Source organism: Herpailurus yagouaroundi, unplaced genomic scaffold, assembly GCF_014898765.1.
Source record: "Herpailurus yagouaroundi ecotype Mexico unplaced genomic scaffold, PumYag 163, whole genome shotgun sequence".
Taxonomy (NCBI): Eukaryota; Metazoa; Chordata; class Mammalia; order Carnivora; family Felidae; genus Herpailurus; species Herpailurus yagouaroundi.
In genome coordinates, this window is record NW_024412404.1 from 18,569,327 (window position 1) to 18,590,319 (window position 20,993).

The window sequence follows — 20,993 nt, forward strand, 5'->3', positions numbered from 1 at the left end:
AAGAAGTGTGCATATAATATGATCTCATTTTGGGGGAAAATGTACATCTGTAGAGAAAAGAGAAAATGTACGTTTAGCGAGGTGTTAACAGTACCGTCTGCAGGTGAATGGAATTATAATCGCTTCTTCGTTTACATTTCCATTTTCTACAGTGAACTTATATTGCCTTTGTATTAACTTCATTTAATAGAAGTGCTATGCTACAACAACTCACTTGTAATACAAGAACAATACAAATGATTAGAGATACCCAAAGACGAAAGTTAAGAACAGTCAGCTTGTGTCTTGTTGCTGCTTATTACATTTTCTTGGGATGAGAGACTGTGTGACCAAGAACACGTTACAACCAGAACTTGCTATGCGGAACTTAATGAAATAGGGAGCAAAACCAAGAAGAAATGTTTGAACAGCCACTGCCCTTAAAACACTGTCGCAAGAGGAAGTTTCCATGGTCCTACCCTGGAAGAGATGGCAGTAGAGTTGGGGAGAAGGAATCCTGCCTGACGTTTTGCAGTCTGGTCCCTGCCCACAGAATTCACCTCCCTCAGCTTCCCTGTCCCCCAGCAACAAGCACCTCATGGCCACCTGAAGCAGTTGGAGGAAATCTAAAACTAAGAGCTCAAGGAACAGGATGAAGGCTGAATGTCACCTGTAGTACTAGAGTCGTGCCAGACAAGGACATCACGGACATCCACGATGCAGGGGGGCAAGACTGGCAAGAGTCACGTAACAACAATCTCCCAACGGACACACGGAAGTGGGCCTGACTTATTGTTATGTGACAGGAAACAGAAGTTGGGGACCACTAGAGAGACAGAAGGGCTGTTTGGTCTGAGGCGGAATATCCCAACAGCTAGGGCTCCCTGGTGGAGCGTGGGCTGCCTTGGGTGGTGGTGAAGAGAGCACCGTGTGCTCTCAGCATGCTGCTCAGTCTGCCGGAGATGCTGTGGAAGGCATTTATACCTGGTGGGGAGGCAAGACTGATGCCATCTATGGAAAAACTCTTATCTGCAGGTCCACCAACCCCTGGATTTGCATTAAAACTGGGACTGGATGGGGCACCTGGGTTGGTTCAGTTGGTTGAGCGTCCAACTCGACTCTTGATTTCAGCTCAGGTCACGATCCCGGGATTGCGGGATTGAGCCCACGGCAGGCTCCATGCCAAGTACAGAGGCTACTTAAGATCCTCTCTCTCCTTCTTGAGGGTACTCCCCGCCCCACACCAAAAAAAAAAAAAAAGACTCTCTATCCCCCTCTTCCCAGCTTGCATGCCCTAAAAAATGAAAACAAATTGAAAACAAAACAAAAAATGGGGAGTGGATATACACTAGTCTTCTGGAGATAGAGTCCAGAGTTTTTGTTCAATTCCTAAAGAGGTCTGTGAGCCAGGAAAGGTCCAGAACCACTGCTCTATGGTCTCCATCAACTCAAGAATGCTATGCTACCCATAAAGGCATATGAGGTTCCATGTTCCTGGAAATTAAATGGGTAGGTAAACATGTCAGGATGTGGATCATCCTGAGATCAATGAACTTCAGGGCAATACGTTCGCCTGTCTGCACAATGCCCCTCTCCACAAAAGGTAAAAGTAAGTCACTGAAGCTTTGTTCACTTCAGGTTACTAAGTGGTTCTGAGGAAGGGCCATTTGGAATCAGGCAAATGGTGAATTCCTGTTTTGCCCCCTCCCTTCTTCCAAGCAGGTATAAGAACCAGGATGAGGGGCCCTGGGTGGCTCAGTCTGTTAAGCGTCTGGCTCTTGATTTCAGCTCAGGTCACGACCTCACAGTTGGGTTCATAAGATCGACCTCATGTTGGGCTCTGCACTGATAGCATGGAGCCTGCGTGGGATTCTCTCCCCCCCTTCTCTCCTCTGTGCTCCTTCCCCAGCGTGCACACATTCTTTTGAGATAAATAAACTTAAAAAAAAAAAAAAAAAAAAAAAAAAAGGCAGGATGAGCTGATGGTCTCTGATGAGTCTGGAGGCCCCCACACTGTCCAAGCACTGTGACTGGCATCAAACAGGGCCTCAGAAAAACAGATCTTGTTATAGACCACACTTAAAAGAGAAACCAGCAGAAATGTAAGATGGAACACAGGTGCTATGGAGGCACAGACAATGGACATGTGGTTGAGGAAAGAGTGAGGTCAAAGGGTCCGGAGAACAGAGGTGTGCCGGGCTGCAGGGAAGAAGCCAAGGGAAGGGAGAGTTTGGTAAAGAGGGGAAGGGAGCAGGCTGAGTAAAGCCAAAAGGACATGGAGTCTGAGCCTACATGTGGAGAGGGAGGAAACCTCATCTATCCTCACCATGTCTGTCATTATTTTTTTAAAAATAATTCCACTATCATAAATTGAATCATATAGATGCACTAGACAAAATTGCTTTTATTTGTTTTCGAAGTTGATTTATTTGAAGTAATTTCTATACCCAAAGTGGGGCTCGAACTCATGACCCTGAGATTAAGAGTCACACGTCCTTCTCATTGAGCCAGCTGGGCAGCCCTGTCATTGTTCTCATACTGTCAGTAGCAGCGCTAACTACTGCAACTGGGTAATACGGTCTAAGCACTTGCTCTGCACCAGGCACTCTGTTAAGCACTTGATCTGGAATTCAACTCTTAATCCTCACAATAGCCTTAAAGCAGATACTCTTGTAATCCCTGTTTAGAGTTACAAAACTCAAGTCCAGGTTGGGTCACGTGTCTAAGGTCACAGAACAAACAAGCAGCAGAACTGGGCTCTAATCTTGGGTCCAACTCCAAGGCCAAAGCTCTTCACCACTACCCTAAACCACCTCTGGGGCATCAATCTGGATAGAGTGAGGTGAGATACGTGGGGGTGGCGGCAGTGGGGGAATGCCCAGGGAGCCAAGCTCGATGCTCTAGACTCTGAAACGGGAGGGGTTACCTCCAGGGCCGAGTCATTTAGGAAGGAGACTCCCAAACAAGATGCCTCCCAGGCCGTATGGGAGAATCGTGCTACTCCCTACTATGGAGAGTGTGTGGAGCAGAGATAGTGGTCACCCGTCCCGGACAGAAAGCTGGCAGGGGGCAGTGGTGGGCTGTCAAGGATGCTGATCCAGGAGCGGCAGAGTGCGTGCAGGGGCACCCTGCAAGTCAGGCCGCCCCCAGGAAAGCCCAGGCACCCTTCACACCCATGACCAAGGCTGTTCACCAGGCTCCTGAAAGCTTTCTGCACAGCCACCAGCCTGGACAGTGCCTCTCTCTCTTGGGCTGTACAAGGGCCAAGACCATCTTCCTCAGCCCGCCCGCACTTCCTCTGTAGCAGCTTCACCCTTACTGCCTTTGAAGACATTTCTGCCTGAATCAATTGCTGACACCCTCTCCCCATTTCCAGAACACTCCCCTTTCCCAGACATCTGCACGCACACTTGCAGCCCCTGACCATTCTTACTGCATGCAGTGACTCTGGCCTCTGGCTCCTTTAACACCACCAGGTTCACGGTCTGTTTTCTTTGTACCCATTCTGTTCCCCAGTCAAGGCATAATTCACACATACTAAATTCCACAAATCCTAAAGAGACTGACACGCTTCTACGCATATATACCAGACACACACCAGTGTTCCGATCAAGATGCGGAGTATTTCCATCTCTCCATAAAAGGACCTTGGTATTTTTAAAACAATTTTTATTTTTGACAGTGCGAGCGAGCATGAGCAGGGGAGTGGCAAGGGGGAGAGAGAAGCCTGAGCATGCTCTGCATTGACGGCAGAGAGCCCCATGGGGGGCTCAAACTCATGAACCACGACCTAAGCCAAAGTCGGACGCTTAACCAACTGAGCCACCTAAGCGCCCCAGGACCCTGATACCTCTTTTCAGTCAGTACCAAGCTCTCACCCCAGGGGTAACTACTCTCCTGATGTCAATCACCACAGATCAGTCTGGCCTATTGCTGGACTTGATCTACGTGGAATCATACACCACGTACTCTCTTGTATATGCTTCTCGTTCTCTGCAGGATTCTGACCTTTGGCCAGGTTGCGTGTCACGAGTTCACTTCTTTCATTACAGCATAGTATTCCATCGTGTGGATCTATGACAATTTGCTAGGGGCACCTGGGTGGCTTAGTCAGTTAAGCGCCAATCTTCGGCTCAGGTCATGACCTCATGGTTTGTGGGTTCGAGCCCCGCGTCGGGCTCTGTGTTGACGGCTCAAAGCCTGGAGCCCGCTTCAGAGTCTGTGTCTCCCTCCCTCTCTCTGCCCCTTCTTGGCTCATGCTCTGTCTCTCTCTCAAAAATAAATAAACATTAAAAAAAAATTTTTTATGACAATTTGCTATGCTCCCGCTGACAGGCATTTGGGCTATTTCCAATTCTGGCTTTTATTAATCAACTTGCAATGAACATTCTCATACAAATATTTCTGCAGACATATGCACTCATTTTTCTCAGGTATGTACTGGATTAAAATTGCTCAATTGTTGGGAATGCAAGCTGGTGCAGCCACTCTGGAAAACAGTATGGAGGTTCCTCAAAAAACTAAAAATAGAACTACCCTACGACCCAGCAATTGCACTACTAGGTATCTATCCAAGGAATACAGGTGTGCTGTTTCGAAGGGACACATGCACCCCCATGTTTATAGCAGCACTATCAACAACAGCCAAAGTATGGAAAGAGCCCAAATGTCCATTGATGGATGAATGGATAAGAAGATGTGGTATATATTACACAATGGAGTATAACTTGGCAGTTGAAAAGAATGAAATCTTGCCATTTGCAACCACGTGGATGGAACTGGAGGGTATTAAGTTAAGCAAAATTAGTCAGAGAAATATCCTATAATATCACATGACTTCACTCATATAAGAACTTTAAGAGACAAAACAGATAAACATAAGGGAAGGGAAACACAAATAATATAAAAACAGGAAGGGGAACAAAGCACAAGAGACTCATATATATGGGGAACAGAGGGTTACTGGGGGGATGTGGGGGGGGATGGGCTAAATGGGGAAGGGGCATTAAGGAATCTACTCCTGAAGTCATTGTTGCACTATGGGCTAATCTGGATGTAAATTAAAAAAAAACAAACAGCTGAATTGTATGGTTAGTGTAGGCGTAACTTTGTAAGAAATCGTTAAACCGCCGTTCAAAGTAGCGGTAACCTTCCACACTATCAATGTGAGTGCTAGTCACTTCACGTCCTTGCAAGCAGGTAGTTTTCAGTTTTTTTTACATTTCCATTTTTCCGTGTGGGTATAGTTATAATTAGTGATTCCCTGATGACTAATAACATTGAGCAATGTTCCTTTGTTTATTGGCATTGGAATGGACGCTTTGGGACGTGCCAATTCAAGTTTTGCCCCCACTGCTTAAAATCAGGTTGTATTTTGGGGCACCTGGGTGGCTCAGTCAGTTAAGCGTCTGACCTTTGATTTCAGCTCAGGTCATGATCTCATGGTTTGTGAGTTCAAGCCCCACACTGGGCTCTGCATTGAAGTGCGGAGCCTACCTGGGATTCTATCTCTTTTCCTCTCTTTCTCTGCCTTTTACCTTCTCTCTCTCTCAAAATAAATATAAATTTAAAAAAATCAGGTTATTTTTCTTACTGATTTTTAAGGACCGTTTCCTGGATACGAGAGTCCTTTGTCAGATATATGAATTGTGACCGCTTCCTCCTAAGCCGTGACCTGCCCTTTCTCTCTGGTAATGGGGTCTTGTGAAGAGCAGTCAGGCTGTCCTACAATTCTGTCATTTATTCACCACGAACCATTCACCACCTCAAAGCCTCTGATGGGGCCACGCTCCTCGGAGCAGGACAGCTCTATACCAAGCTCTCAGTTGTGTCTTTTCTCTAGCACTCCAGCTGCCGTGGCTTGAGTCCTCTCTGTCACTTTGGGCAGGGCTGTCTCAAGCACTGCTGAGGATTAAATCAGAGGCAATCCATGTGAAGAGCAAGGAACAGGTCCTGTCCCTCTCAGCAGTCCCTGAAGGTAAGTGCTTTCATTAGCACTCTCTGGTCTTTCAGAGCCTCAGCCTCAGAATCAGCCGAGGCATTGCCGCCTGGATGTGCTGAGCTCAGTACCCTCGATTCTGTAAACCCTACTCCTGTTTGAAGACCAGAACAAACCACACCTTTCCTCAGTATTTCCCAACCAAGTCCAAAGCAACACGTTCCTCCTCCTTTCCCACCGTACTGTACTTCCGGTCTCTGCCACTCAAGTGATGGTTAGCGCCCTGGCCCAGGATGTCAGTTATCTTTTCAGACTACTTGCTCGTGACACATCTAAACGGTGGGGTCAGTGACAACAGACCCACTCTCTTACAGTTCCTGACACTCCCCATATGACTGACAGAATTTGGTACTCAGTAGCCACTCAACTGATTTGTTAGTTTTGTATACTACCAGTTCTGGATGGTACTGTGTGAATTCAGTACTAATCGAAATCAAAGTGAGGCAGAACAGGATACTTCATAAAGTTCTACTAGTTAAGCCTGTACCAAGAAAAGTAATGGGAGTTACCTACAATTTCTTAGATCTCACCCATGTGAGACACAGGCTCTCTCAGTTTATGCTCTGTATAGTTGTGATGCCACAATCTCTTAAGATACAACTGTGACATGCTGTCTGCACAATTCAAAGTGTGTTAGTTAGCTGAGCGTCCGACTTCGGCTCAGGTCATGATCTCACAATTTGTGGGTTTGAGCCCCGTGTCAGGCTCTGTGCTAACAGCTCGGAGCCTGGAGCCTGCTTCGGATTCTGTGTCTCCCTCTCTCTCCGCCCCTCCCCTGCTCATGCAGTCTCTGTCTCTCAAAAATAAATAAATGCTAAAAAAAAAAAAAAAAAAAAAAGCATGTTAGTTACATGATCAGTCTACATTAAACACTGAACACACTGTAAGATAAACACTTTTCATGGAAGTATTCCTAGAGATCTACCTTAACGGAGCTTCTCATTTTGGAAGACGTGTCTATCAGAGAGGGAGGGGTAAGAATGGGTGCGTGTGATGCGGGGGGAGGCAGGCATGTGATTTCAGGCTCACCTGCGCCCTTCCCAGCAGTGGTTCTACTTCTTTGTTATGCTCGATGGCTGTTTCAAAAGACTGAAGGAAATTTGATACAATAGGATCCACCACTTTTTTGTTGGTCTTGTATTTCTCATGAATTATCTTCAGTAATCCACATTTCTTTACAGTACCTGTAAGAGAGAATTTATTTACCAAGGTTGGGAAAATGAGATACTTGCTCAGGCTGGCCTGAGGCTGCAGTCTGGCTAATGAAATCACTGAAAATGCATTTGGCTAACAGGGCATCAGTTGCTAGGCTCTAATGTCTAGTTTGCAAGAAAAAAACCTGACCTCCCAACACTCCATAAAACTAATAAGCTAAATGGACCAGAGTAAGTGGAAAGGACTATCACCAAACCTTTTATGTGTTCTCCTCACCATTAAAAGCACCGCAGTAATGGCAGATGTTTTTCTTCCGGCACTTATCAGAGATTTTCTTCTTCAGGCCACGTTTCTGGAGGTAGGTCAGGCCGGGTCTCTTCAGGTAATCCAGAAACTGCTTCTTCTCCTCCTGGGACAGCATGATGTGGCAGCAGGTTTTACAGATCATCTTTTAAAAATTAAAACCGATGAAAGGATGAGAGATGAAAAAGTCTTTTCTTGAAGGAAAAAAAAAAAAAAAGTCACCCCTACCTCTTGCCCAGAAGACTAAGCGATGTGCCCGGAGATATGCACAGAGAGGGGGCTGATGTTCACCAGAATGCTACTTATAGTCAGAGCTGCCTGATAGAATTTTTGCTGATTTTTAAATTTTGTGCTGTTCTGTACTGCTTGATTCATGATTATTATTATTTTTTAAGTTTACTTATGGGGCGCCTGGGTGGCTCAGTTGGTTAAGAGTCTGACTTCAGCTCAAGTCATGGTCTCATGGTTCGTGGGCTGAAGCCCCACGTCGGGCTCTGTGATGACAGCTCAGAGCCTGGAGCCTGCTTCGGGTTCTGTGTCTTCCTCCTTCTCTCTGCCCCTCCCCCACTCATAGTGTGTGTCTCTCATACTCATACTCTCTCAAAAATAAGTAAAACGCTTAAAAAAATTTTTTTTTTAAAAAAAGTTTAGTTTGAGAGACAGACAGAGAAAGCAAGCAGGGGAGGGGCAGAGAGAGGGGGGTGGAGCGAGATTTCCAAGCAGGCTCTGTGCCGTTAGCACGGAGCCCGATGTGGGGTTTGAACCCACGAACCGTCAGATCATGACTTGAGCAGAGATCAAGAATTGGACCCTTAACTGACTGAGCCACCCAGAGCACATGATTACTTTTTACAACACGTACTTACCACCTACTCAAGAAAAATCAAGAGTAAAGAATCCTTATGTGTCTTCTTGTAAGATGCAGTATTACGTTATGTAATGTAAAAATCCTCCCCAGATGTCCCCCTGACCACTCACAGCTCCTAAGCTCACTCCCAGTGTCCCTGAGCAGTAGTTCCTAAGTTTACACCCTGAAAACGGACACCTCTGCGCCTACCTGTAAGATGCCTATAACTGCTCTGAAGTAGCCCACATGGAAGCATGGCAACTCCAAGTCAATGTACCCGTAGTGTCCCAGACAGTCAGCCAGGTTCTTCCCACAGGTCTCGCAAGGACGGTCCTTCTCACTTGTACCCTTTGGAAAAAAGCACACGCAATCACTAATGGAGACCACTGCACAGGAAAGAGGGACCAGGTGACTCTGAGTCAAAATCGCTTGGGAAAGTGCAGTGCATTCAAATCCTCCAGACCGAGGTCTGGAGACCCTGAGATGTGCCGGGGGAACAAGGGAGATGGAGAGAAGCTCTTGCTTCTTCCAATCTGGCAAGTCAAAACGCACAGAAGCGGGAAGGTTTGGGACCTTACCATCCTATGGTCAAGCACACCATACAGCAAGGGGGCGTGGTTGTTGTCCTGGCTATACAGGTTCTTACTCACAACCTGGATGTGCGCCTGTTGGCGCATCTCTTCAGGTGACTTCATTCCAAAACAGATGTGGCTTCTGGAATAAAAAGAGACGGGAGTTGGGGTGCCTGCCTGGCTCAGTCGGTAGGGCACCAAGACTCTTGATCTTGGGATCGCAAGTGGAAATCCAATGTAGTGCATAGAGCTTACTTAATTAATAACGAGAGGGGAGAAATTACATCAAAACCGCTTACCAAAAGCGGCTATTACACAGTGAGCCACCACAGCCAACCTTATCCTTCCAACTGTCTGTAGGCTCGCTGTGCTATTATTAAATATATTCAAATCTCTCCCATTTTTCCTTGGTAAGCATCCCTTCGTCCTACTGAAATAATTTCCATTCTTACTATCAAGTGAATGATTGCTTGCTGCTAAATTCTAGGAGAATGTTCTTATTTTACTGCTCTGCAGTGCTGGATGTTAACTCCCTCTCCCCCTTATCTTGAAATATTTTCTTCTCACGGCCTTGGTGACACCACATACTCTTTGAATGCCTTGGCCCCACGCCACCTGTTCCTTCTTAAGTCTCTTTTGTAGTTTTTTCTACTACCATCCCTTAAGTATGATCTCTCCTCACCTAGGGATGCAACACAACTCCTTTTTATTCTACACATCCCTCTTGAGTGACTGTGTCACTGGAGTACCTGTTAATGTCTGTCTAATCTCCTATAGACCAGCTACTACTACTCGGCTGGAGACCTCTTCTGCATAGCCGTACAGGCACCTCAAACTCGACACATCTAAAACAGAACCCAGAACTTTCTTTCCCAAATCTTTTCCTTCAACCATCTGACCAACAAACCGGGGATTTACGATGTGCCAAGCTGAAGATCCATATTAGAGGACACAGACAAGGACCCTGCCAACATGGGACTCACCGTTCAGGGTGGGCAAGAGAGACAAGCAAATACAGACACAAAAGTGAATAGATGCAGAGATTGAAAATGATATGAAGTGGTAGACAGAGTCTAAGAAAACTATGTTATGGGGTCAGAAAGCCTCTGTAAAGTTGACATTTCAGCTGAATCCTGAGTAAGAGGGAGACAGCCGTAAAACCAGACAGAGGTCCGGCATTTTTAGTAGAGAACAGCTAGGGCAAAGGTCCCAGAGCCAGCACAAGCGTGGCATTCGAGAACCAAATGAACCAAGCCAGTATGATGGAGCACAGAAAACTAATGGTACGGGACGAAATCAGTGAGGTATACAGGGCTCAGGTCAGGTTGGGCTTGAGAACTCTGGTAGAGAATTTAAATGTTAGCGCAAAAGAAAGCTGTTAGAAGGTTTTAAATGGAAGTCTCAGATACCTAATTTGCATCTTAACAGAGTCTGCCAGCCTGCTTTGTGAGAACAGATTACATCTGAATATGGATGGGGTTTGGGGTGGGCATGAGGGGCCAGGGAAATATGGATTCTTCCAAGTAAGATACTTGTTCCCCTTGAATGGCAACCATCCACACAGCTGCCCAAGCAAGAAATTCTGTGTTTCAATCTCACTTCTCCCTTCCCTCATCCCTAACACTCCTGTCAATTTTATATCCTAAACTCCTCTAAAATCCACTTCTCTCCAATGACTCTACCACCCTCATGCAGACCATCATTTCCCTTGCCTGGACCCCCTGCAGTGGCCTCCCAGGTCTCTCTCTTACTCTGTTCCCCAAGAATCAAGAGATCTTCCAGAAGAAGCACTCTTATCAAGACACTTCCCTGCTTAACACGCTTCAAAGGTTCCTTACTGCCTGCCAGATGACTCTGGAACACAGCTTCAGATCTCCCACGTCCTTCTCATCACCCCTTTCTCCCTCCAGTGCGCTCCTTATCTGGTCGGCGTTTTTCTGCTTTCTCATTACATACTCTCCGAACCCCTATACCTACGCTTGTACTTGCCAAGGTTCACTTGTCTACCTTCCTCGACTAGACTAGGCAGTAAGGTCTTATTCACGCCCCATCCCTAAAGCCTATGGCTGGGTCTAGCACACCATACCTTCCTCAGTGAGCATCTGCTGCAACAGCAACTGGTTCATTTTCCCACTGGAAGCATTAAGGAGAGATCGTGGCCTGATAACTAAGCTCTGAAGGAGTAGACCCAGAAGCGCAGCCTTATTTTTGAGACTGCCACCCACAGCCCAGTGGTATAGCTTTCTAGCTGGTGACTCCAACCTTTTGGTCAGCAAATGTTGCCTCCGTGTTAGGTGCTTTGCAGTAATACCAGAATTAGACACACTCCCCGGCCCAGACTGCTCCCCCACGCTGCAGTGGCAGAAGATTCGCTGAAACAAAGGGGCCATCGTTTGACCTCGAGAGGACTCGTGCTTAGGCCCAAGGCTCACGTCCCATCCCACCTACTCCTCCCCAAGCCCAGGGGCCAACCCGGCCTGCAGTCCCCCGAGTGCTGGAATACCCTCTGCCTGACCGATTTCTTTGACCTACCTTGATTACTTCTAAGCTTTGCCCACCACGTTCCGCTGATTCCTGGCCCTCCCCATCCAATTGACCCTCATCTCCGACTCTTTGAGACCCAGGACCCCTGACCTCGCGCCCCTCTGCCCCTCATTTCTCCGTCCTTTGGCCATTCTTGCCCCTCCTTACATTTTCTTGGCCACATCTGTCTCTCGGAACTGCTCCTTCACCATGGTGACGGCTGCCGGGTCACCCTCCTCGAGACCGGGGGAGCTAGATTAGAGAAACGTAGCTCCCTGCACCTCCCGGCCGTGCTTCTTGCCTCGTTACTAACACAGCAGCGGCATCCTCTCGGCCACCGTAGAGCGCCCCACGTGGTCGCTTCCTCTTCCGCTACTCGCCGGCGCGTCTGTCAGTCAAGAGAGGCTTCGGACACGCCGCTTTTCGCCTTCTCCCTGCACTGCCATCTTGCGGCGCCTCTTTGAAACTGCACCAGGGCCTGTGCTGTATCTTCCAAAAGCCCATTTCCGGTCCATTTCTCCAGGTCTTCTGACACCTGCAGAGATACTGCAACGCTTTGCCTCAGGACTTTCAGGCAGTCAGGGAGACAAAAACTGCATAAAGAGGAAAATCGTCGTCATCGTCACCAACAACATCTTAATTAAGATCCTCTAATTTTTTAAGTAAAGGTGGAGGCTTAAAATGAACCTGCCCAGGGTACAGAGGTACCAACTGGACGACCACGGAAAGAAATAAACAGGTCAGAAAACACGGCCATGCGTGCACCTTCAGTTTACAAAGTTACTTTGAAAAAGAAATGAATTAAACATGTTATTGATTACAAAAACAGAAGCTGTAAATCTGTGAAAAGTTAGCCATGATGAGCTAGGGATACAAGATGAGGGGACACTGCGAAGTGAAAATCATTAATGTATACAGGAGATAAATTGCTTACCCAGTCTGTGACAACCCGTGGGAGGTGATCCTAGTGTGATATCTAAGCACATGAGACTACCAAGGAAACCATACTACCATAGGATTCAGTGCTACAGAGCCAAAAATGTCTTTACTATTTGTGGGGAACTCTAAACCGAATCCAATGAAGTGGTTTAACACCTTTGAATTGTAAGAAGGTACGTTAGACTCCATGGATTCTTACTAGCAAAACACAAATGCAACAGACGAAAAGCAAAGCAAATCAGATTTTACTTTACTTATTGTGGACAATACTATACTAACAAGACCATACTAACAAGATTTGATGAGTGATTTTGTCATAGAGAGGTTAAGAGCAAACGTTCTGGAACCACAGTGCCTCCGTGGGTACTACCACCTAAAAGTTGTGTAACTTTGGGAACGCTATTTACCCTCATTATGTCTTAGTTTCCCCATTTTATAAAAGGGGTCAGCAATAGGTACCCTACTTCTTAGTTGGTCAAATGGCAAAATGAAGGTGAAAGTAATTAGAATGTAACAGGCACATAACAATCACTCGGTGAATATTAACTATTATTATTCTAAAAAATACAGGAAAGTTGTCCTCGAAGCCTGCACTGTGGTTTTCTCGTTCATTCTAACCTTCGGAAAGTTCTTTCCTAATGTCTCTTTGAACATGTGCATATATTCTTTATTTTTGCATGACCATTTTACTTTAAACAACTAAACGAACTTATGGATCAAACAACTTTTTGTTGTTGATAAGGACTAAGATTTTCAGAAAAAGCAAATTAATTAATGAGTTTTTTGTTTTTAATTTACCAAATCACCAGGAAAATCTCAGAAAAACAATACGTAGCAATCAACGAAAATAGTTTTATATATTTGACATAACAAAGGTTTTGAGTCAGGATTTCTGCAGTTTTCCTCGCTATAAAATGAGGAGGCTGGTTGACAGTATCTCCTAAGATGTCTTGCATCTTTACGAACCTCTAACTCGCAATGAGACAATTTAAACTATAATTCGGCTTATCGGAACTTTAAAGAAGCGCAGTTCAAGACAGTAAATTGAGCTGAAAGGGATCCCACGCTGGCGTAAATCCGTCGGCCCGAGTTGTTCCGCCTCTGGATTGGCCAGTCCCAAATCCCGGGGGTGTGGCCGAAGATCCTTGGCTCACCTTAAGCCTTTTTCAATCCGGCATTGGCGCGGCCGCCCTCACGGTTCGGGCCACGCCCACACGCCGGCGCCTCCTGGGGTCCTTCCGAGCGCATTGATATGATTGGCCCGCGGTTAGTGGTTCTCTTTTCCTCCCTGGCTGCCTAAAGCTCGACCGCCATCATGGTGAGTTTCCTTAGACCCGTGCAGTCATCTGTCGCGTATCTGAGCCATCCTTCGTCTCTGGGTCCTGCCTTTTGCGCTATGGCCACCTGAGGCCCCGTCGCTTTTCTTTGGGTGTGTCTGACGGAGGCTGGTTGCCTAGAGACCCGGAGCCGTCGGTGGGGAGTCCGGGCTGCGCTGCCGGACCCGGACACGCCGGGTTTCAGGGTCCAGGGCCTGGGGACTGCGCGAGCGTCTCCTGCGTTTGTCGCCTTCGTGGAGCCTAGTGGATTGGGCTGGGTGGGGTGAGACTCATTTCACCGGGGGGGTCTCAGTTTGCGATAGGCGGTTTGCAAGTGATGGCAGCTCTAGAGGTGAAGCGGGTACTGGCGGCGCCCGGGCGAGTTGTGGCGAGTGAAGCCGATTCCACGTGTAAGCTAAAATATTGTCAGCCGGATGGAACTTCTTGCACACTGGGGAAACCGAGGCCCTGGACATGGAAGCCTGCAAAGAGTGTGGATTAGGTCATGACTAGTCAGCTCTGTCTTAAAGGTTCAGCACCCATTTCTAAGTCGACCTCCTCTGCAACCCCCCCCTTCCCCCAATCTTCTGAAGAGTTGGGTACTATTGAAGTGAACTTACTTTGGGGTGGCTTTTCAAACTGAAATTGAAACGTAGCAACCAATTGTTGCCTCTTCCTTCTCTCCTCTTTCTGTAAAATTTTTTCTTAGTGGAAACATGCCGAATGCCCACGTTTCCTTGGTGGTCACTTGTGTAAGAGCTGTTGGGCCATTTAGAAGGGGGTAGGATTTCTTGTGGGCCATTCAAGACGGGTAGTTGACATGCAGAGTGTGCAGTGTTTGTGTCAGATTTGTGCAGGATGTTAGGAACGTAGTTGAGACTATAACCTTTGTTAAAGTGGAAGTTTTAGTTCAGAGAATGGGTTCTTGGGTGAGGGTGATTTTGGGGTTTGTTTACACGTAAGGGTACAGTCTGCAAAATCTGGAGACATTTTTTCTTATCGCAACTGGGGAGTTGGGGGTGCTACTGGCCTCTAGTGGTTAGAGGCCATGGGTGCTCCTAAACAGCTTAAAATAGGACAAACCTCACAGAATTAGGACCAAAATGAGGTGTTGAGTTAGAGAAACTGCTCCAGAGTGATTCCCGTAGCAAAGAGAAGTAAGTTTCCAGAAAGCTGTTGAGTGGGTTTTCTTGGTATTGAGTTTATGTGTGTTAGAGGTGTCCTAGAAGGTAGGCACTTGGGATTTGTTTTTCTTTTCATGGAAGTATTCCCACCACTAGTTCCTGTGGTTCTTGAACATTTGAAATGTGGCTCCTGCAGCTGCGGGATTCGGAATTGCATTTTAAATGTCATTTGACATTTAGAAATTATTCACATATGGCTGGTGGCTACTCCTTGGCAGTTCCAGAGCTTGGAAAATTACAGCGGGATCAAGAAAAGGTTGAGTGGTGTCCTTAACTAGTGTGTAATATTTTCAGAATGACACAGTAACTATCCGGACCAGGAAGTTCATGACCAACCGACTACTTCAGCGGAAACAGATGGTAAGGAAGGACCCATCACAGTTTGGTTGTTTCGCTTCAAAAAATGCATTTCGTAATGATAAATGCTAAAATTTGTTACTTCTTTTAAGGTCATCGATGTTCTTCACCCCGGAAAGGCAACAGTACCTAAGACAGAAATTCGGGAAAAACTAGCCAAAATGTACAAGACCACACCAGATGTCATCTTTGTATTTGGATTCAGAACCCATTTTGGAGGTGGCAAGACAACTGGCTTTGGCATGATTTATGATTCCTTGGATTATGCAAAGAAAAATGAACCCAAACATAGACTTGCACGAGTAGGTGTTCTCATTTGTTCAACAGTTACTGAAGACTGAATTTCAACAGCATTGTGCTGTGGGTGCAGTGGAATGAGCAAGAGCAAGCAGTCTGGGGAAGGACAAGCTACAGATCTAAACACTAATGGGGTTAAGAGAGAAGGTTCTTCGACAGATGTACAGATAAGAAAGAGTGCAGGGTGTCAGTAATGGAGTCTACAGCTTTTGAAGAGATGGCATTGGAGCTGTGTTTAGAAGGGCAAGTAATAATTGTGAGGATAGGAGCTGGAAATAGGGGGATGAGTTTGAAAGGTTGGCACCAAATTGAGATCCTTGATATTAAAGTCTGAGTTTGGATTTGGTTCTCACAGGTAGCCAGGAACCATGAAAGGTTTTTGATCATTTTGTGGGTGCCAAGCACTACAGTGAACTACAGCAGTGAGCCAGAGAAGCTCCCTTAGATTCTAGGTCGTAAACTAGTACGCAGACGGTTACTTTCAAGTACTTCTGTTTCTCTTTCTCCTTCTCTGCCATCAGATAAGTAGAACACAGGTGAGGGAAAACATGATGTGGTAGATAGATGCTGCACTCTTGATTGGGTGGTCTGGGAGGCCTTGCTGAGCAGGTGACGTTGAAGCTGAGGTCCATGTGAAGGTTGGTTGGAAGCAGTCTTCAGGCAGCAGGAACGGCAGAGTGACGTGGGGCGTTGAGAGCACATCTGGTTCCTGTGCCATTGATTTGTACATGTACGTGTCCCTTAATTTGATGACCGGGTACTAGCACTATTTTTAAATGTGCTTGAAGAAGTATTGATTTTGGGAAGCTGCATTTCTTGAGCTGTCTGGCTTGGTCATGGTCCTTACCAGATTAGTTAATGCTGAGTTGATGTTGCCAGTCACTTATGAGGTACTCCTTTCTCCTTCAGCATGGCCTGTATGAGAAGAAAAAGACGTCGAGAAAACAGCGGAAGGAACGCAAGAACCGAATGAAGAAAGTCAGGGGAACTGCAAAAGCTAATGTTGGTGCTGGCAAAAAGGTATTGTTCATCAAGGAGAATACAGAAACGTCAGTTGCAGGTCTTTAGTTTCTAGAAAGGAGGGATTTGTTTTCTTAATAACCTTTTTTAATGTTTTTTCTTTTCCCACTTCTTCTGGATTACAGAAGGTAACGTGTTTTGAGACGCTACACGATGTAGTATCTTAACACCTCACTAGAGTAGCTTTGCCCACCCTTTGTCAGCTCACAGATTAGCACAACACGGGCCACATCGGTTCAGTCATCTTGGTGGGCATCTTGCAAGCCCTATCAGGAAAAGTTTCCCATTTTACTGCTAATTGGTTTAGACTGTTGATGGGGAAGTATGTCTGGTTCCCGGAGATTAAATTTATTTGCTTAAAACGGATAACTGGTTTAAGAAGCTGTTGAATCAATGTGGCCCATGTTCTCCTGGCATGCTGGAGAGGCAGCTGAGAGATCTCAATTGCTTTCCTCTCCGGTTAGCCAAGACTGAAGTGATTTTAATGATAAGCAGCTTTTTACCAGCTTTGCTAGCTAACTGTATATAATAGTTGAATGGAATTAAGGTGCTGGGTTGTTAAATTAACAAATAATCAAGTGTTCTGTGAACTTTTTTTTTTTTTTTTTTTTTGCCTTTTCCCTCTACTTTCTTGGATTTCTTGTTCATCAGAAATGAAGTGTCTAGCAGGTACTGAGATTGTGAGCACGGTGTGGGGATGCATCACCTTCACAGAGTTTGCTTTGATGCTTTGCATGTTGGCTTTTGGACAACAAGAGTTTTCTGTAGTATGGTGTTTTATAATTGAAATGCTATGTTTTAAAATGGTAGATTATGAGCAAAGGAGAAAAACTTCTAATCTCGTTTATTTTGGAAACTCAAAAATGCATGTTATGTTGCGAAGTGACCTGGTGGAGGAAGGTGGGTACTCTACCAAGTAGGCACCTTTTAATTTGTACTGGGAAATGCTGTGCCCCAGTTACATACCCAGGAAATGGCTTTGGTTGATACAGGGCTTGGGAAGGGTTCTCTCATTTTTTTTTTGTCAACAGTCTTCCCCTTAGGGACCCTGGGACTGGTTGATTTCATTGGCAGCTCTAGTCTAGGAAATCTGGCAAAGCATCTGTCCAGGAAGCATTTGCTCAATAGAATGGCCTTGTACCATTCTATTGCTTTTTCTTTTCTTTTTTTTTTTTTTTTTTAAAGTTTTTAAAGTTTATTTATTTTGAGAGAGCGCAAGGGAGGGAAGGGTGGAGAGAGAGGCAGAGGGAATCCCAGACAGGCTCCATACTGTCAATGCGGGGCTGTATGTCATGATGGTGCGATCATGACCTAAGCTGAAATCAAGAGTTGGAGGCTTAACCCGAGTGAGCCACCCAGGAGCCCGTACATTGCTTTTTATTGACCTCCGATTTTCCATCTGCTGTCCCATTTTTCTTTTAATTGAAAAAATTCCAAGGTAATTGTATATTCACAACAAGGTTTTCGACAAATACGCTTTTTCTATAACTGTCTGGTCACAGTAGTTCACTACCCCATGTTAACCATTTTTGTGCATTTGAGCAGCCCCAATCCATAGCATGTGAAGTGGGCTAAGACTGGGTTGGAGGGTAGTAGGGTTTTGAAACACTGTAGTCACTGTCCCTTTGTGCTTCCTCTAGCGATGACTCCCTGTCAGGCAGTGAATGTGTTATGCCTGCCCACCTCTCTAATCACATTGTCTTCCCAGCCGTGGAGTTCTAGTAATGGATGAACTGCCAGAGGAACTACTTGCTGCTTAGAACTGCTCCCTGTTTGTGAGGCTTATACCTGTCAACGGAAGTCCCAGAGGTTGCAAAAAGATTCAGTCAGTGGACTGATCTAGACCAAAGGACATTTAACCCGTTCTTGTCTTCATTCAGTCTTTGAGACCTGTGTGTTAGTGCTTGACGGTGACGTGTGTGGAGGGGCTACCTCTGTGGACCTGAGCATCACTGTCCCTACTTCAGGTTGCACTGGTGCCTTTCAGTAGCCTAGCTCTGAAAACCTGCCTGGGAGATGAATGCGTAAATATGCACGTGTATTTGACTCAAAATGGCCAGGCATACTGATGTTAACTTTTGTTTTTGTTTGGATGTTGAAATTGGTATTTGCTCTTAGCTTTTGGGTACGATAATTTTTTTTTTCTTTTTTTTTTTTAACGTTTCATTTATTTTTGAGAGAGGGACAGGGTGAGCAGCAGGCTCCGAGCCTTCAGCACAGAGCCCAACGAGAGGCTTGAACTCACAGACTGGGGGATCACGATAGAGTTGTTTTAAATGAAGGAATAAATAGTCTCGCTTTTGAAGAGCATTTGAAGCCTTTTCATCGACTGAGTTTTGCCTTTTTAAAAACTAACTCGTACTGCTTTCGGTGGCTGTGAACAGTGACGTTTAAAGTATTGAACTGAGACAGGTTTTAGGCTTGCTTGATCATTTAGAGTTCTCTCTGAGGCTAAATTAATTTAGATTCTTGTGTGGGATGCTTCCCAGGTCTGTTGATGGTGCTTGTGTGCCCAGCATGATGTTGCTGAGCAGAGCAGGAAGGATAAGGGTCAGGCATGTGTACTTCATGTATATGTAGGCAGTGGCAGCTTGGGTTGGCACTGCCGTTGGCATGATCTCTTCATTGTGAAGTCCTCCTGCCACTTTGTTTACATAAGAACGGTAGTAATCATGCGAGGTATTCTCAGAATGGGGGGGAATAAAATCAGTGAGTGTCTGAAGAGTGTTTGGTATACAATTACAAAGAAAACAGTCATTTTTAAGGTGTCTGATTGCATGCATGTAAATGCAGATTATTTTGGAGTTTGAAAAGGGACTATTAATGAAATGTTTCTTTTCCTTCTTCCCTCCTTTCTCCCTTCCCTGCCACTGATTCAGTGAGCTGGAGATTGGACAACAGGTATAATTTAAGCTTTTCATGTAGATCATTAGACTTGTTTACTGATAATGGTAATTTAAAACTATAGAGCATGTGAAATGGTTTTAGAAGTCCACTTACAAATTCTCTCAAGAAGTGTAGACTTTTAAATACTGATAATTACATGGTTTTGTTTTTAAAACCTAGTAGTATTTAACTGCTTTTTTATTTCATTTCTGACTTGAATGCTTGCAAGTTTTATTTCTTGATGCTTCCCTTGTGTTATCACAAAGTTAATATTCTAGGTTACTAATACTTTTTCTGCATGAGCGTCATTAAGTTTGGAGTTTGTTGAAGGGTTTGAACTTTAATTTTCAGGTTTTTAAAGGTGGTTAACTAACTAAATTTTTCTTTTTCTTTGTTCCACAGAAGGAGTAAAGATGCTTCAGGGACTATCTGGCGTTTGTGCAGATTTTTCATGAGGGGATTAATAAACTAAGAACTTTTATGTGTCTGGTTGTTTGAAACATTTGATGTTTACTGGAAGTGTTATGATAATTTGCTGTTAGAGCGGATTTAGATTGCTGCCCGGATTCACATGTTCACATAAGCTTTCAGTGAAAACTTGGCATGACTGTTGTTCCTTTCCGTGGCACAAAGGTGTTGGGTGTACAGTCTCAGCAAAGCAGGAGCATATAGGTAGGGCCAGTCTGTTTTGCCTCATGTGAATACTTGCCATCAGTCTAGTTGGTCAGTCTCTGAAAAAGACACTTGAGATCTGAATTCCTTTTTGGTCTTCCTAGAACCTGACTTTATTCTTAATTAACTGAAAAATTTGCTGGCCTCGACAGGAAATTACTAGATTATAAATTACTAGATTGCTAAATGTTTTCATCATCTATCATGAAGTCAGTAGGATCCACCAAAATCATTGTTAGTCCACTGTAAGTTTGTGCTTACAGGATAAGTGAGTGATGTATTATGAGTGGGGAATCAGAGGCTCTAGTGTAACGAATATTTGGGTGTAGTGTGTAATAGCTTGGTAAATCTGATAGTATGTGCTTTTGGTGAAATATGGAGGGTTATGTGGTGTTACTTTTTCTTTGCTGGATGTTGATTCTGAGTTTGTCTTTTTCAGGCATCAGGGTTGAGTACTCGAGCTCTGGATGATTGGTCAGTTGTGTACATTTGAGAGATTTGAGGAGTGGTTGTTTTAAGATTACTGTGAGGGTTGGGGTACCTTTTTTTTTTTGAAAAAAATTTTAAGTTTATTTACTTTGAGAGTGAGCTCAAGAGCATGTGTGAGGGAAGAGCAGAGAGGGGGAGAGAGAGAATCCCAAGCAAGCTCCACAGTTAGTGCAAGCCCAGTGTGGGGCCAAACCCACGCATGAGATGACTTGAGCTGAAATCGCGTCGCATGCTTAACCGACTAAACCACCCTGGCGCCCTAAAGGTGGGGGGTGGTGCCTTTTGATGAGAGGATAGAGAGGGTGGAAAGTGCAGAAGTTGAGTTGAGGGTGAAGAAGCATTAATAGCTTAAGGGTTTTGGATGCTATTTTGCCCTGAAGTTGGTGTAGGATTGGTTTGCATATTAACGTGGGTCCATATGGGAGTCACGCTTATAAATACTATAAGAACTGTGTC

General features: G+C 45.2%; 2 protein-coding genes across 8 annotated transcripts in view; one reads left to right on the top strand and one right to left on the bottom strand.

Annotated features, from left to right (window-relative positions):
• POLR3A (RNA polymerase III subunit A) overlaps positions 1 to 11,721 on the bottom strand; it is a 53,001-nt gene extending 41,280 nt beyond the window's left edge. The window contains exons 1-5 of one of the 2 annotated variants that reach the window (XM_040485541.1): positions 11,546 to 11,721; positions 8,861 to 8,996; positions 8,493 to 8,630; positions 7,409 to 7,580; positions 7,007 to 7,161 (exon numbers count right to left, since the gene is read on the bottom strand). In XM_040485541.1, coding sequence (XP_040341475.1) covers positions 7,007 to 7,161; positions 7,409 to 7,580; positions 8,493 to 8,630; positions 8,861 to 8,996; positions 11,546 to 11,589 — 645 coding nt within the window. In that variant the 5' untranslated portion in view covers positions 11,590 to 11,721. The remainder of the gene's footprint in view (positions 1 to 7,006; positions 7,162 to 7,408; positions 7,581 to 8,492; positions 8,631 to 8,860; positions 8,997 to 11,545) is intronic. The other variant, XM_040485542.1, reaches the window with a different exon arrangement.
• A 1,843-nt stretch (positions 11,722 to 13,564) lies between these two features.
• On the top strand, positions 13,565 to 19,863 carry RPS24 (ribosomal protein S24). 6 transcript variants are annotated; one of them, XM_040485544.1, is made up of 8 exons: positions 13,566 to 13,634; positions 15,111 to 15,176; positions 15,266 to 15,475; positions 16,380 to 16,490; positions 16,616 to 16,618; positions 17,142 to 17,159; positions 19,370 to 19,391; positions 19,779 to 19,863. In XM_040485544.1, the coding sequence occupies exons 1-6, from the start codon at positions 13,632 to 13,634 to the stop codon at positions 17,145 to 17,147; spliced, it is 399 nt and encodes a 132-aa protein (XP_040341478.1). In that variant the 5' UTR covers positions 13,566 to 13,631; the 3' UTR covers positions 17,148 to 17,159; positions 19,370 to 19,391; positions 19,779 to 19,863. The 6 variants fall into 6 exon arrangements, with proteins under 6 accessions (XP_040341477.1, XP_040341479.1, XP_040341478.1 ...); XM_040485548.1 differs by lacking the exon at positions 16,616 to 16,618; XM_040485546.1 differs by lacking the exon at positions 17,142 to 17,159 and having other exon boundaries at positions 19,779 to 19,862.
• Positions 19,864 to 20,993: the final 1,130 nt, after the last annotated feature.